General features: G+C 45.3%; 1 protein-coding gene across 4 annotated transcripts in view; it reads right to left on the reverse strand.

The window, feature by feature from the left end:
• NPAS2 (neuronal PAS domain protein 2) overlaps positions 1–17,342 on the reverse strand; it is a 345,032-nt gene that overhangs the window by 144,369 nt on the left and 183,321 nt on the right. The window contains exon 1 of one of the 4 annotated variants that reach the window (XM_060309186.1): positions 5,854–5,873. The exons of the other annotated variants lie outside the window; for them this stretch is intronic. Coding sequence (XP_060165169.1) covers positions 5,854–5,858 — 5 coding nt within the window. The 5' untranslated portion in view covers positions 5,859–5,873. Of the gene's footprint in view, positions 1–5,853; positions 5,874–17,342 lie in introns of those variants that run through there. 4 annotated transcript variants of the gene reach the window in all.

The raw sequence follows: 17,342 nt of genomic DNA on the forward strand, positions 1-17,342 counted from the left end.
CTTTAAAGTCTTCCTTCAATCCGTCCCCACTTTCCATCTGCAATGTCACGATCTCGCCCGAGCCACTGGACTGAGCGACAGCGAACAGCCTCCCCGTGGCCTCCCCGATTCTCTTGCCTGTGTCTTCATGGCACCCCTCAAAGGCAGCCACGGTAATATTTAAAAATGCCCATCAGATCAGGTCACTCTCCAGCGCAGAGCCCTTCAGTATGATGCTCCTCATTAAAGGGCAGCAGGCTGATTGCAGGACCAGAGCAGGGAAAGGACAGGGTGGGCCTGGAACAGCTCATTGTGTCAGAAAGTAAGACGCACTCAAAGACTGATGGGGACACGTCCAAAACCAGCTCGAGAGGGCTCTCACTGACCAAACCAGGGGCAGTCTGAACATCCAAATTGTAATTTATTGAATAAAGCAGGAATCCATGAAATCTTACTGACACAAAGAATGAACGAACGAACAAATGAACAAATGAATGAATAAGGGAGAAGGAGAGCTCCTCCTCCAAGTAGACTGCCAACTGCTACATGTAGAAGGGATGAAGGAATTTGAAACTCACCACCTGGCAACCGCCCTAGTAATGACTGTGTCAAGCAAGAAGCATCAATGGATACTAAACCTAAGAACCAATGGATACTAAACACTTCATAAGAAACAGTATGTTTAGCTAGCCTCAAAATATCTTTTAATACTTATTAGTTAAAAGGACGAAAGAGTTCCGTGGAGAAACCTGGCAACACAGCCTTCATTGAGCGATCAAAGTTAATGTCACTAGTAATGGGGCTGATGGATGGCCTGGCCTTTTGCTGTGTTGTATCACTCAGTGTTTTCCTGCCAAAAACACATCATCTGAATCAGACCATTAGGACACATCTGCCAAACCCAAATGGAGGGTCATTCTAGAAAGTAAACGAGCTGTCATCTTCCAAAACGTCTAGGCCATAGAAAACAAGTGAAGACTGAGGAACTGTCCCAGATGGAAGAGACAAGTACATGCAGGATGGGAACCTGGACTGGAGTCTAGACCATCAGGGACATGAGTGGGAGAGCCTACAAAATTTCAGCGGGGGTCTGAGGCTCTGAGGGCACTGCTGTATCAATGTTAATTGCCTTATTTGGATGATTGTACAATGGACACAGAGGAATGTGTCCTTCGGCACCATATCAGCAACTCACCTCCAAATGCTTTAGTAAAAAACAGTCCTATGTACGTAGAGGGCACAGTAAGGCAGGTGTGATAAAACACTGGCAGGAATTCTTAGCGCAGGCTCTGAGAAAGCTAGCTGGACGGTGTTTGCAACTTTTCTCTACGTTTGAAATTACTCAGAATAAAAAGTTCAAACACACAAACTTTCATGACTTCCCCATTAAACTCAGGACAGAATGGTGAAGAAGCACCCTCAGGCCGTTGGTAATCTGGTCCCTTCGTAACTCTAACCGCCCCATAAATCACATTTCGGTCTCCCCCCACCCCAGGCCTCTATATATGTTGTTCTTTCTGCTTGGAAACGCCCCCTCTCTGCTTCACTGCTCCATTCAGGTCTCGGTTTAAACGTCACTTCCTCAGAAAGGCCATTCCCTGTCCTTAGACTGGATCAAGTTCTCCATCACTATGCGATACCCTACGTTGGTTTTAGGGATTGTCCGTTTAATGCCCCCCCCCACTCCCCACCAGTCAATAAGCTCTGGGTTCTACTGGTTTTCCTCCCCTTCCTTGCCCAGGGTCCATGCACAGTGTGTGGAGAAAAGGAGCCACTCAACAACAGATGAGTGGATTTTTGTTATTTGACTCCTATTCCTTGTTTTCTTGAGACCTCGATCTTGCCAGCCTTACTTCGTTCCACCAAACAAGTTACGGCACAGGGAAACCAGCCCACAGAGCTGAAGGGGTTCTTTAAATCCAAATAAACAGGACTGAATGAGTACAGGGACATGTAGAACGATGACCCCTAATGACTTAAAACAACCGATGTCAGTAATTAGGACTCTTTTCATAGTACAGAGAAGGTGACTTAAAAAAAACTTAAGGACTAATTAATTTCACATAATAGCCACCCTGGGACCTACTGTGAGAGCTGCCGTTAATGATGTATTTTCCTGTAATTAATTTTGATGTGCATCCTCGGGGCTCCCGTCACCTCCTCTGGAATTACTCCTTGATCCCTGAGCCTAACACTTCCATCCCGTCTACATCCATCAGGCCAGGCTTCCCTGTAAACAAAGGGGAAACAGAGAACTGGAAACAGCTACCCACGCAGCAGAACTTTAGTGTGACAATGCTTTCTTTGCTCGGAGAGGAAACTAGGTAATGAATACACGCAAGAGCATATTTCGGAAATCGTGGGTTTTCTCTGCATTTTTCAAAAGTCTAAAGGGGAGGACACAAGGGAGAAAGAGTGTTCAATAAACAGAAGGGCAAGAGATCCAAGTTCAAGACTCATGACTGCCACCACTTTGGTAGCCTGGAAAATCACGTTCTTTCTCCAGATCTCATTTTCTCTAGGTCATGGTTTTTAAATGTGGACCGCACCCTGAGCCCTGGAAGACAGAGGCTGAGGCCGGTGACCTGTGGCTTTTATGGTGAGAAGTACTGTCAGTTGCAGCAAAAGCTCTGACAGGCAGCAAACAAGCCCCATCCCCCTGTCCCCATGCCTTAATCCCCCTACTCTTGCCTACAATGCAAACATGGGTTAACACCGGGCAAATCATGACGTCTTTAAAAACTACATTGTTTCCTCTTCTTGAGTACCAACTTTTTCCTGGAGATTCCTAAAGAAAAGAACCAACTTTCCAACCCACCTGGAACAGGTAATAGCCAAATACACAATATTAGGGCAACATGCTGGTTCTCCAATGCAGGGAGGGGGACAGCTTGAATTCTCCAGAAAAGATGTAACAGAGAGAACAAGATACTCACACGCAAGTGGTTGTTTCAGGGGGACCAAGGAGAGCCGACCTGCAGGGTGAAGGCTGGAACAGACACCTGTGCTCAGGAACACACACAGGTATGTGGTAGCACATACTCCTACGTGGCCCCTGTCTGCAGTTTACCAAGTCACTGCGGTGGACGGCTTGGGCCTGTGTCACCTTGATAGGCGTGGACCCAGGAAGCCCAGCGGCCACATCAGAGGGCAGCCGTCTCATGAGTGACAGTCTACACGGCTGCCCCTCCCACTAGCCCGTTCCTTGAGAACAGAGGCTGAGTTTCTCATGTCTATGTCCTGGCCACTTGGTCTACAGTACGGCTTAGCAAATGACTCCAATGAATGAAAACTCAGGGGCATCCCAGGAAATGACAATATCTTACGCTTGTTCTTAGATGTCCTGCTCTTTCTACCCCATGCCGTCCTAATTCCAGCAACAAGGCACCCCAGCACCTGCCAGCACCTGCCCTGCCTATTTACCCAGGTGTCTTCTTACTCCCAGCTCGGAAGTTTTTAAATGACTCATAACTAAACCACAAAGATCAGGGTGCAGTAGTCCAGCTGCCATGTAGTATGGACCCGCCTCCCTCGGAGGCTTCCTTTTGATTCAAATTAATTACGATTCTGACACCCCTTCCCCAGGCACATCCACAGGTTCTTTCTATGTTGCTTCTGATTTCGTGGTAGTTAAGCAGACACAATACACAGAGTTGCATCAGAGCGTGCTAAACGGGCTTAATTCTGCAGAGCGTTATTATTTCCATTTTTTTCTTTGAAAACGTTAGATTTTAAAAAAATCAGTTTCAGACAGTCTTAAAGGGAAAGAAAGGGGAAAATGTTTTCTTTCCTTCTTTTCATCACCCCAAGTCTTCAGGAATTTAGTTTCATTAAGGTCTAAATGGAATGTATTTAAATGCTCATCAAAGGAGGCCCCTTCCAGCAGCAGGTGAAAGGTTGCCCTGTGATTGGATCTGCACAGCTGACCAGGGCTCGTGGGAAAGGCAGGCAGAGCACACAGCATTGGGAGCTTTTGCTCAGCAAGTAGGCAACGGCTTAATGCATCAGTTATCATCACCTGAGCAAATTAACTATGTGTTTAATTCAGGAGAAGAAAGATGAGTAATTAGCAAGCAAAAAACAAACTGTGTGTCACTTAAATCCTAACTCATAGCCTTACCTGATTTTTATTGGGTATTTACAAATCAGAGGGAGAATTACCTGAAATCTACTGCCTGTCGTAGAGAAAAGATTCCTAAGAACCCAGACAGACCTGGATCGATTTTTCTTTGTTTTGGGATGTATTTCTCTCCATATGTCAATTTCAGGAAAGCTCCTTAATTTTACTTGATTAAGTAGGGATCTTAGCTCTAATCCATCTAATCAAAATATATTATAAATCATAATAACTAATAATCATAATAACTAATAATCATAATAACTAAAACATGCTTGGAGACAGAAGGGTGATTTCGAGCAGGGGTTTTCAGAGGCGCCCTTTAGGAAGGGAGAGGCCTGGACCTCTGCCCTTTTCCTCACCTTCCCTATTCAAGCTGAGCTATTCTGAGACCTTCTATAAGAGACATTATACTTTTTCTGCAAGAGTTTTGGGGAAAATCGGCTTCGAGCCACTGATTCACCAGATGTGAAGGAACACAGAGGCGGGGAATGGCCTGGTTGGCTCACTGCTGTATTGCCAGCAGCCTGCCTAGCCTCTAGGCGCACACCAGGGGTGTGACTACTTGTGAATGAAGAAATGCATGGGTGGAAGGATGGATGGAGGGAGGCAGGGAGGCAAAAATGAGATCTACAAGTGGGCAGAGAGCTCCCACTGTGATTAAGCTCTGAAACATTCTCTCACATCTGGATTACAGGCTAAATGCACGATGACTCAACAAAGGAGTTTTAAAAAATAAAAAAACCTGTAAGAGCGAAAACAAAGCAACTCCGAACGCTAGTGGTTTAATGGAGATGCAAGCCTTCGCTGACGGGATCCAAGAATGAGATTCCGCACATAAGTTGTGACATCTGTCAGTCACTGCTCTCCCCCTGAATCCGATGCGGTCCCAGCTTCTTCTACATTCTGGGCCCTGGGGAGACAGCCTAAACAATTTGGGAGACTTCTGTCTACAAATCATGCAGGCCAAACAATGACTGACTTACTAAAATCCTCAAACATTTCAACAGGGAGCACACACTGAAGTTTCAGGAGATGATTTCAAGGAAAATACAAGTACATGACCCCGTGGGTAGTACATGTAAGGATTAACTGCTACTTTGCTACGTGAATTCCCGCCCAGGATAGAAACAGGAACATAGTCTGCAACAGTGCCGTCAAGAGAAATACAACACGAGCCACCTACGTAATTTAAAACGTCTAGTAGCCACGTTAAAAAAGTAAAACGAATACGACAAAGTAGTAAATGTAACAAAAACGAAGCAGACTCACAGACATAGAGAACAAACGAGTGGTTACCCGTGAGAAGAGGGAAGCGGGGAGAGGCAATACATGGGGAGGGGAGGAAGAGGTGCAAACTCTTAGGTATAAAACAAGTGACAAGGATATACTGTACACGGGGAATACAGCCAATATTTTATAATAACTATAAATGGAACATAACCTTTCAAAATTGTGAATCACTACATTATACACCTGTAACTTACGTAATATTGTACAACTGTACCTCAATTTAAAGAAAAGTAACACAAAATAAAGATGTAAAAAAAAAAAGGAAAAAAAAAGAAAAGTAAAGCGAGAGAGGTGATTTTGATAATATACCTTGTTTAACCCAATATACACAAAATATTATCATTACAACATGTAATCAATTTTAAAAAGTTATTCATAGGATAACGTATATTCTTTTTGTCCTATTAAACCTTTGACATCTAGGATGTATTTTACAGTCACAGCACATCTTAGTCTGGACTCACCACATTCTAGGGGCTCAACAGCCACACGTGGCTAACGGCCATGCACTGTCAGCACAGGTCCAGCAGGACAGAAGGATAAAAGGAGAAACAGTGAGCATCAACCGAAGAAGCAGGTCTGCAGCGCACCCCTTTGTGGGGCTTCAGTCATTCTGGTCTATTCTTACTTCCTTGGGGTTCCTGCCATATGGTTTTGAGGAGACTTAACTCATAGTAATCCCTGACCCCTGACTGCCAGACTGAGCCCATGACCCTGGTTTTCCAATCATAATTCACACCACTGACATAGTCCAAGAGGAGGGCACATGACCAAGCCAGGCCAATCAGAATCTTCTCTGGGACCAGTATCCAGAAGCCAGGGAAAAGGGCTTGCTCTCTCCCCTGGTGCTGCTGGGGTGTGATCTGGGGCTTCTTCCCATCACAGGGTGAGCCTGTCTCAGGATGGGGCCATGAAAGCCAGCCCTGAGACCCTGGTTTGGGGTCTCTCTTTCATGGATTCTGCATCTACCCCACATCCTCTCAGTACTTGCTCTCATTTGCTTCTGCTAATTGGAGTTGTGTTTCAGCCACTCTCATGAGACAGGGTCATGCTTCAGGCCAAGCCACAACCCCGGCCCACTGCCATATTCTCCCGTCATGCATCCAGGGCTGTCTCAGAGACAGCGTCCCAGGCCACAGAGGGCCCACGGGCCAGACCTGAGAGGTGGACTTTCATCTTTTAAACCTCATCAGTGCTTTGGAGCTCTTGTTCCCTTCCTGGGTCACCACCTGGGTTTCGCCCTTACACCTCCATCCGGGGCACAGGGGTGTGCTAGGCAGCTGAGCCGCCCTGCTTTGCTGCAGAAGCCTGTGCTCCCCTTCGTGCACCCCCATGAGTCTGTGTCTCACTTCCTGTCCCCCTTCGTGCATCCCGCCTCGAGAAGCAGAATGGTACCTTGAGTTTGCCTCTCCACGCCAGGATCTCACTGGCCTCCTCGTGAACTGTATGAAGCCTATTCTGAAGATGGGAATGAAGCCCAGCCTGGCCTTGACCCCACTGTAGGGAATGAATTACTGAGAGGATTCTAAGAAATGTAAATTTAAGTTGACCTACTATGTGAGTTTTAGTGTGATGAATTCTACTAGACTTCATGGCTAAGCTAAGGATTTATTAACTGTCCCTCCGGATTAGGTTTTATTTTTTCCCAAGAAAGTTTCAGAGAAAGCTGAGGGCCTTCCTTTCAGGCGCTGGGCCACTGGATTCCCACGACAACAACAGTCCACTCACTGCAGTTACCACCATAGTCTTAGGAAATCTGAACCAGCCCCATGAAGTCCACAGGCAGGTAGATGGGGTCTCTTCTCTCCACCCCGCATGGCAGAAGGAGTTTACAGATAGATGGTTAAAATCCATGGTTCCGATTATTCCTGTTCCCTGCAGGAAGTTCCACAAGCTAATGAATGCTTCAGTGTGCTTAATGTTTTAAGTGATACGAAAAATCATGAGTGAAATTCATATCGAGCCATTAGCGCTTTTCTCCCCACTGAACTCCCCTGCCAGGAACCAGTGCTAACCAGGTCTGAGGCTTCTGGAGAAGCCACAAACGGTCGCTCTTTCTGTCTTGCACATCCTCCTCCTTCGGACGTGAACAGTGGGGCAGACACAGGCCAGGAGCAGCCCTCCCATCTCCCCACTGCATCTGCAATTCGGGGGCTTGAATGTCCTCCTGCCTTGTCCCATCACAGGCTCCCTGCTTCCCTACATTAGCAAGAGGACAGGTTTGCGGGTCTGATGGGCTACGCTGTGCTGCTCTGAGATCTCTGAAGTTGCGAACATCTGTCCAGTTGGGTTCTGTTCTTACACTGGTGGGTAGAGACCATTGGGAAAAATTCTTTCCTCCAAATGGCAAGGGCATCCCTTCCTGGGGGGGGGAATCCCAAAACGCTTTCTTGCTGAGGAGCCCAAGGCAAGTTATCTACCCTGCCTGAACCTCAGTTTCTCATCTTCAAAGTGGGAGCACAGTCATACCTCCCTGGTTCAGCTGCCACAAGGATCACCCGAGATAACGCAGGACCCCCTGAACTGCCTGCTCCACTGACCTGCGGGCAGCAGGTCATCACTTCTTTACCTTCACTGAATGTCATTTTTGAGGGTGTTCCCACCTCCTCCCACATAAATAAGAATACTCATTCAAAAACCTGGAGGACCCAGAAAAGTAGAGAAATAAAAATTTCAACTCCTCCACTGACTCACGACCCACGATAACCACTATTAACAATCTGTTTCCTTTCCTAAGTGTGGGTACATTTTATGGAGTTGAGATCATGCTGTGGATATAACTTGGTAGAGTCCTTTTCTCACTTAACATGATATGCGTTTTCCCATCTTACTCTGTCATTGCAAGAAATAGTCCTTGTAATAGCTGCATTTTAGTCCACCCAGTGTTTTCTCGGGGTTGACCGAACCACACCCAGCTTTCCAGACATCTCGGTTTCCAACTTCTTGCTAACACAACCGCACTGTGGTGGGCATGGCTTTTTCTTCAGTTGGGCTTATTCCCTTACGAGAGGTTCCAGAAAGGTTACGGGGCTCAAAGTGTGAGGACGGCAATGGCTCCTGACACCTCCTGCGGGTGGCTTTCCTTGCATTCACCTCCACAAGCAACGCCACGGAAGCCCTTTTCACAACCCTAGGGATCACCTTTGAGTACTTTTTTGATAACTTAATTGAGGAAAATGATCTTATCATTTTTATTTGCACTTCCTCGATTCTTAAGAGACTGTTTTCCCATTAACCATAGGCCATTCCTTTTTCTGCAGGGCAATGGACTACTTCAGTGCACTGGAAATTGCTGGAAGCGTTTGGCAGATGACGGGAATCTATGTTTTTCATTAGTGCTGATGCAAGTGCTTCTTGGGCCAGAATTGGAAAAATTCTGGATTAGAGGGTTAGTTTTAAAATCTGTTCCTAGGGCTTTTCTTATACTGAAGATTTCATTCTTTTCGGCAAATATCCTCTCTAGATGTAGCCATCTTTACATCTGGATCACTTTTTAATGAAGTGTGGGAGTTTAGGTCTAATTTGTCAGTATTTTCTTTTGTGATTTCTTTTTGTTCTTCTCAGCTTAGATATTCTTTACTCTCAGAGTTTTGCAAATATTCCTTTTTCTCCTGCTTTTCAAAAAAGCTTCACTGTTTATTTGGAATTTCAATTGGCTATTTAGGGTAAAGGGAGGATGTAAACTTTAAATTTTGTTTTTCAAAATGTCTAACTACTGTCAGCAAAAATTTGACGGAGGCAAAAAGAGGTATCAAGAGACATTGAGGGAGGGAGAGATTATTCTGTGTGGGTCAGAGAAAGTGGTTAGACATTTTGAAAAACAAAATTTAAAGTTTACATCCTCCCTTTACCCTAAACTGACAGTGGGGCCTCGGATGGGGGCAGAACCAGGCCCTGTGTTCTCTCCTTCTCCCCTACCTCTCTCCAGGTTTTCAAAACCTCTTTCTCCCGCACTTTAGCCTTGAGAAAACTCCTAGTACCCGAAGCCTTCTGCAACCTTGCTTTAAAGTAAAGAATTTAACAATTTTAATTTCTTCCTACAGATGATGAGGAAATGCATTGTAATACGTAATCATGCTTTTTAAAGACACTCTGTTATATTAGGTATTATAAAGTCATATTTATCACTTTCTAAGAATCTTGTGATTTGAATTATAGTTGAGGCAGAGATTTTTAAGCTGAAGAGACCCTTGGGATCCTCTACCTGTAGCTCAGTCCCCATGAGGAAGTGGTGCCCAGAGACATAAAATCCGCTGCTCCAATTCCTGCAGCCAACGGGAGCCAGGGCTGGAACGCGCAGCTGGTCTCTGCTTGCGACTGCGCTCCTCCCACTGACTCGCTGTCATCATCCTCTGCTTTCCAGGACTTACTGGTGGTCACAATTAAGCAGGAGGTGACAGTTTATTTAAAGACACTATTTATGGTGTCTTAATTACTTTTGTTCAGGCTCTCAGCTACACACAACCAAAACACCCAACGACCCTCCAAACCAGAGAAAGGAGAGCTGATTTTCAGCTGATGCACCCCATTGGTCTAGAAGAAATGCTTCTAGAAGAGTCCACCTGGAAGACATGCATCTAGAAGCAACGCTTCTAGGAGAATCCACCTAGAAGACATGCATCTAGAAGAAACGCTTCTAGAAGAATCCACCTAGAAGACATGCATCTAGAAGAAACGCTTCTAGAAGAATCCATCTAGAAGACATGCATCTAGAAGAAACGCTTCTAGAAGAATCCACCTAGAAGAAACGCTTCTAGAAGAATCCACCTAGAAGACATGCATCTAGAAGCAACGCTTCTAGGAGAATCCACCTAGAAGACATGCATCTAGAAGCAACGCTTCTAGAAGAATCCACCTAGAAGACATGCATCTAGAAGCAACGCTTCTAGAAGAATCCACCTAGAAGACATGCATCTAGAAGCAACGCTTCTAGAAGAATCCACCTAGAAGACATGCATCTAGAAGCAACGCTTCTAGAAGAATCCACCTAGAAGACATGCATCTAGAAGCAACGCTTCTAGAAGAATCCACCTAGAAGACATGCATCTAGAAGCAACGCTTCTAGAAGAATCCACCTAGAAGAAATGCATCATGTAACAGCTACTGGGGAAGGAAACTGACTATCTTCCTCTCCCCAGTAAGTCTCTAAACTCAGGTTGCGCCTAGATTAAAATGTGGGAGGAAACTCATATTCCTGAGACAAACACACGGGAAAGGCTGTCAGATGACCTGCCACGGATGGCCCTGTGTGCTGACCGTCTGCCTGGCCCACGGACTTGTGGCCAAGTGGCTCAAGGCAGAAGTATGACTGTCAAGGCAGTTCGGAACAAACAACAACAAGCTTTTCCCCAAACTGAATTATTTTTACCGGTATCCAGTCTAAAGCTAAGTAGAGAAAGTCTTATTGGACCTATGGGCACATTTCTTGACCACGTGAATGTTAAACTAAAAAATAATTCCCAGCTCTAGCTCTACGTGTTCACTGAGTAGAGGGAACTGTCTCTTGCGGTGTCTCCAGCTCTACGGTCTCTGATGATGCAAGGAACTCTCTCAAACACCCCCATGTTTAAGCAAAAGATCACTGTTTCAACCCATGACGGCATGTGTGCCTGCCTATCGTTTGCCACGATGCTTTTGAGAAACAGCATATGCTCTAGATACGGAAGTGACCATGTTAAGGTGACCTGACTTATTAGCTCTTTGCCAAACTGGAGGGTGGGAGGGGGAATTCAAGGCTCTGCAAATTCTCTTTTCACTGTCTGTTGAGTTCGCTTGGAGCCCAGAATGGCAACGACTCAAGCTCTGATTCAGATCTTGACGATTCCCTGTTACTATAAGAACTTTTCAGGGCATTACCTTCCTAAGTGTGATGCACGCGTTTCTGCTAGAATGTGATCTATGTGATGCTGAAAGACTGCACCCGAAGAAAAATCACGACTTATGAAAAAAATAGGTTTGGAGCAGACTATTAAGGACACGTGTGACTTTGTAACTAGAATCTCGCAAAATCGACAAAAGTCCTCGTAAGAACATGAGCCCAGCTGAGTCTGCCGGGTCCGTCGGAGGCACCGTGGCCCCCCACATCTATGGGCTTCCTCCCGGAGCCTGTGCTTCCTCCTTGGGGAGGAAAGTCCTTAAAGGCATTCACTTTTTAAAGAGACAGACCCATCAAGATTAAAAATCTGGCTCGGGGGTCCCCTTCTTCAGCAAGCCTTTGTTTTCCTTCTTGTAAGCACAAGGAGGACGTGTCTCCCCAGTGTCTTTGCACTTACAGCTCTCCAAACACAGCAGGAAATAAAGTGGTTCTTGAAGCTACTAAATCAGCCACTTCTTGCTCCAAAAGAAGGCACTTCTGCACTATTCTTGGCCTTTTTCTAAAGATCTTCATATCCTACTAAGGCTTTCTCATTCCTTGTGAGATCAAGGCACAACAGTAACATACTGGGGAAAATCTCACACGGGCCAAGCTAAGCTGCGAGACCTACAGACATCACGCTTTACTGAGGAGTCACCCATGAGCTCACTGGATTAAACAATTTTTTAAACCTACTTATTTATTTACTGTGGTAAAAATATATAACATAAATTGACCACTTTAACCATTTTAAGTGCACAGTTAAGTGGCATTAAGTATTTTGCCACAATAAAAAAAAAGCAAGTCTGCTAAAAATTTATTTAAAAAAAGAACTCCAAGATAAGAAGGTGATCATAGATTATTTTTACCACCATCATCCTCCCTGTTTTTTTCACTTGTCTTTCCTCAGATTTAGCTCTAGGAACAGCAAAGCAGCAGCAGCCACATATGCGATAGTTTGGCCAAATTTCAGGAGAGGGTCCACTGATCATTATTTCTTAAACTCCAAAAGCTTGAAGGGTGCTGAGCTACATACACTCATAGTAAATATTTCTTTACCTTTCTAAGGTTATGTTTTTGGGGAAAACCACAGAGAAACTAAATGCCTTGACAGCGTGAAGGTGGAACCTTCTAGGTTCAACGCAGGCTTGCCGTGGATATCTGATCGCCCAGGTCCAAATCGTGGCTGTGTGACCTCGGGCAAGTAGCTGAACTTCTCTGGGCCTCAGTGTGCAAGCTATAAAGTGAGGATAATATGAGAGGCAGAGGAGTTAATATATTTCAAGCATTTCCAACAGTGAATGTCACACACTAGTCCTCCCTAAATAGCTAACTATTATTGAAAGGCCAAGACCCACCAACCAAAATATTTCAGGTGGAGGACTTACATATTTAAAGCATTTTTATTTTGTGTGGCTGAACTTCCAAATGACTTATTCTCAGAATTCACAAAAATACTTTAAATAACTTAAGAACATGAATACTTGTTGTTCTTTCAGTGACAAAAATAAATACTCTTTTTCAACTTAAGAAAAGGCTTATTGTTATTCTTGGTAGCCAATGGCACAAGAGTTGTTATTAGGAGAGAAGAAAAACTTGACAGCTCTGACTAACCTCCTACACTCAGAGGATGTCGTTTAATTGCAAAAGCGCAAACACACACAAAGGCAAGAGAAAAGATGCCTTTTTAAAACCATCTCTTCTTCAAAACTTGCAGATGTCTTTCAAAACCCTACATAATATTTTTAGAGTCTCTTTATAAACTTAAATAATTTAGGCACATTTGATATAAAACTTAATGTTATAAACTCTGAACACTCTTTTCTTTAAATTCTAGAAAAGTCAAAGATTCCAGGATCGTCACTGGCTATCCATGATGTCACCACCTAGGAATTTTCAGTAAATGCTTAAGCAAAACACACACCAAACATATAAACAAAAAAACATGTACAGCTGATTCACTTTGCTGTACAGCAGAAACTAACACACCATTGTAAAGCAATTATACTCCAATGAAGATGTTAAAAAAAAAAAAGAGGAAACTGGGAAAAAACAAAACAAAACTGGGGGGTGGGTGGGGAACCGCCTTAGAAGACTCCACGTGGTCTGCCAGGACGGAGTGGTGGCACCCAGGGCTGGCATGGACCCTGCCAAGCCACTGGGGGCAGCATCCCTCCTCCTCAGGCCAGACGCAGCACGCAGAGTAGGGAGCCCATGGTACCAAACTTCCAGGAGTGGCAAGAAATTGACTAAAGAAGAAGGAGATTACTAAAGAAATTCCAGAGCCATCTGGAATACTCCATTCCTGGCCAGAGAAGCCTCTGCCATGGCATGGCTGAGAGCAGCGGTGAAATGACACAGAGAGAATCTTTTATTGTCAGGGGAGTCAGCCAGTCCCTACCAAAGCGGACTGAAAGCTGGGATGGGGCTGGCCCTGCCTGATGAACCGTGAGCCCCTCAGAGAAACAGCTCGCTAATGTCAATCCCAAGTTTAAGACACGGCATGCAAATGCTGCAGTGTCTACGGCCCCATGATCAAGGACTCAGCTGTTCACCAGGCTGATCACAGCGCGGTCACAGTGTGGCCCTATCCAGCGACCACTGGTGGGGTCCGGATGCTGCTACCTGGTGGAAGCTAGTTAGCCCGAGAGCCCCGGACCAACAGGTGCGTTGGGTCTCTTACTTATTTTTAGCCAGCGTTAGTTTGGTACCGAGCTACTAAATATACAAACCAACAATGGCCAGACAATATGTAAAAACAGAACTCTGCCCAAGAAACTGACCCAGCATCTACAGTAACCAGCCCAGGAAGCCAGCCTGCTATCCCTTGTAGGAGGTCAGACCATGATCTTTAGCAAAAACCCAAAAAGTCAAACGACCCCTATAACAATCAGTCCCAAATGGCCAGGATTTGATTAATAACTGACAGTGCCCCTAATTTCCAACCCCCCACTTCCAATTTAGGAACTACCAGAGAGAGCTAAAATACACACCCCTGGAGAAAAGGGAACCCTCCTACACTGTTGGTGGGAATGTAAGTTGGCGCAGCCACTATGGAAAACAGTATGGAGATTCCTCAGAAAACTAAAAATAGAATCACCATATGATCCAGCAATTCCACTCCTGGGCATATACCCAGACAAAACTATAATTCAAAAAGATACATGCACCCCTATGTTCATAGCAGCACTATTCACAATAGCCAAGTCATGTAAACAACCTAAATGTCCACTGACAGATGAATGGTTAAAGAAGATGTGGTACATATATACAATGGAATATTACTCAGCCATAAAAAAGAACGAAATAATGCCATTTGCAGCAACATGGATGGATCTAGAGATTATCATACTAAGTGAAGTAAGTCAGACAGAGAAAGACAAATACCATATGATATCATTTACATGTAGAATCTAAAACATGGCACAAATGAACCTATCTACAAAACAGAAACAGATTCCCAGACACAGAGAACAGACTTGTGGTTGCCAAGGGGGAGGGGGTGGGAGAGGGATGGAGTGGGAGTTTGGGACTAGCAGATGCAAACTAGTATGCATAGGATGGAAAAACAAGGTCCTACTGTAGAGCACAGCCGACTATATTCAATATCCTGTGATAAACCATAATGGAAAAGAATATAAAAACAGAATGTCTATATAACTGAGTCACTTTATTGTACAGCAGAGATTGGCCCAACATTGTAAATCAACTATACTTCAATAAAAATAAAATAAATTAAAAAATAAAATACAGGGCTTCCCTGGTGGCGCAGTGGTTGAGAGTCCACCTGCCGATGCAGGGGACACCGGTTCGTGCCCCGGTCCGGGAGGGTCCCACATGCCGCGGAGCGGCTGCGCCCGTGAGCCATGGCCGCTGAGCCTGCGCGTCCGGAGCCTGTGCTCCGCAACGGAAGATGCCACAGCAGTGAGAGGCCCGCGTACCGCAAAAAAATAAAAAAATAAAATAAAATACATACCGCTAGCCGTTCACATAGGGTGCCCAGCTTCTCCTGAGCCCATCTCCAGCTGCCCTAACAGCCTCTAACCAGGGCAGCCCCGGAGGCTTGCCTTCTTTCCACCCTAAATCCTTCCCACCCCTCCACCTGCCTCCGAGCCTCTGCCGCAACACGAGTGATGGCGGCTGACTGCCTCGCTTTGCCAGCTCCGAGTAAATAGCCTCGGCTGGTCTTCCTCTGGCGGGTCTTCGTTTATTTCCACAGTCCAGGGTCTCCCGTGCTTTCCCCATCCTTGCCTCCCTATCTCCTTCACCAATCAGAGCGGCATCAGGAGAATGAATACATTTCCACGAAGGGCTCAACCACTGCTCTGGAAAATGGTGCAAGACAGTCTCTCTTCACTTCCAAGTCGTGTATGTGACTTTCCCACACAGCATCAATGGTGAATTCTCACTCATGTGCATTGGAGCCACTGGAAGCTCCTCTATACTCATCAAGTATGAGAGCTAAATGAAAAGGAAAGATATTAAGTCGTTGTTTCAAAATGCACCTTTGGGCCTGAGTGTATCCGTACTGTACCCCACAACTTCTACCTGTAGCGCCGACGGGAAGTCACGCAGAACGCGGTCCATAATCATTAGGTCCTCAGCCCCGCTGGAGATCGAGTGAGTGAAGACAGGCTGAGCTTTTCAGTAGAGTCTGTGCACACCTAATGCTTCTAATTCTCTGAAAACTGGTGCTCCGATTATGAAGTATGTGCTTAAGGAAAATTATCAAAAAACGTGCTGCTCCGAGCCCCCGAGTCTCCAAGCATCCCGGGTGAAAGGGCCCTCGGGCTCCTCCAAGCACCGAGGCTCCCCGCCCCAGCCCCCCGGGTGCCTATCCTCGGAGGCGTCCCAGCACCAGCGCAGCGCCTGGCGCCGTGGGAACCTGGGAAATGCTGGGTGGGTTGGGTAAACCACTTTACCGACTATGGACCTAACGACACAAACCATAGGTTAACTAGGTCAGAGCTAAAGAAAAAACAACTATCTTTAAGCCAAGGCTCTGGCAAGACAGGGAAGCTGATGTGACCTTCTGTGTGAATGTCAGGGCCGGGTCAGGCCGAACCAGACCAGGCAGGCCTCCTTCTCTTTTCTATTCTGGGGTATCTAACCTCCTGAACCGTCCACCTGGGTCTCCCTCTGGGGAATGTGGGACACTGGGGCTGCACCGGCTTAGTTCTGGTATGGCTTCACAGGACCTCCTCTTGCCACCTGTCTGAACAATTCATTGATGGGTGAGACAAAGGCTGTTCTGAGAGCAATTTCATTCACACAGGAGCCCTTCAGAAGCCCATCCATTTCCTTGATAAAGGGATCCTTTAGACTCCTTTATAAATGTCATCTATTTCCTTAACAGACACAGAAACTTTCTTTTTTGTAATTGAAAAGAAGTTAAGCATGTTTTCATGTTGAGCATGTCTCTAATAGTTCACGATGCATCGCTAATTATCAGAGAAATGCAAATCAAAACTACCACGAGGTATCACCTCACACCAGTCAGAACGGCCATCATCGAAATGTCTACCAATAATAAACTCTGAAGAGGATGTGGAGAAAAGGGAACCCTCCTACGCCGTTGGTGGGAATGTAAATTGGTGCAGCCACTATGGAGAACAGTATGGACGTTCCTTAAAAAACTAAAAATAGAGCTACCATATGATCCAGCCATCCCACTCCTGCATATATATCCAGAGAAAACCATACTTTGAAAAGACACATGCGCCCCAATGTTCATTGCAGCACTATTTACAATAGCCAAGACATGGAAGCAACCTAAATGTCTATTGACAGATGAATGGATAAAGAAGATGTGGTACATATGTACTCAGCCATAGAAAAGAATGAAATAATGCCAGTTGCAACAACATGGATGGACCTAGAGATTGTCATATTAAGTGAAGTAAGCCAACAGAGAAAGACAAACATCATATGATATCACTTACAGTGGAATCTAAAAAAAAAAAGATACAAATGAGCTTATTTACAAAACAGAAACACACTCACAGACATAGAAAACAATCTATGGTTACCAAAGGGGAAAGGGGGGTGGGGGAGGGATAAATTAGGAGTTTGAGGTTACCATGTACACACTACTATATA

The sequence above is a fragment of the Globicephala melas genome, chromosome 12, assembly GCF_963455315.2.
Source record: "Globicephala melas chromosome 12, mGloMel1.2, whole genome shotgun sequence".
NCBI classification, from domain to species: domain Eukaryota; kingdom Metazoa; phylum Chordata; class Mammalia; order Artiodactyla; family Delphinidae; genus Globicephala; species Globicephala melas.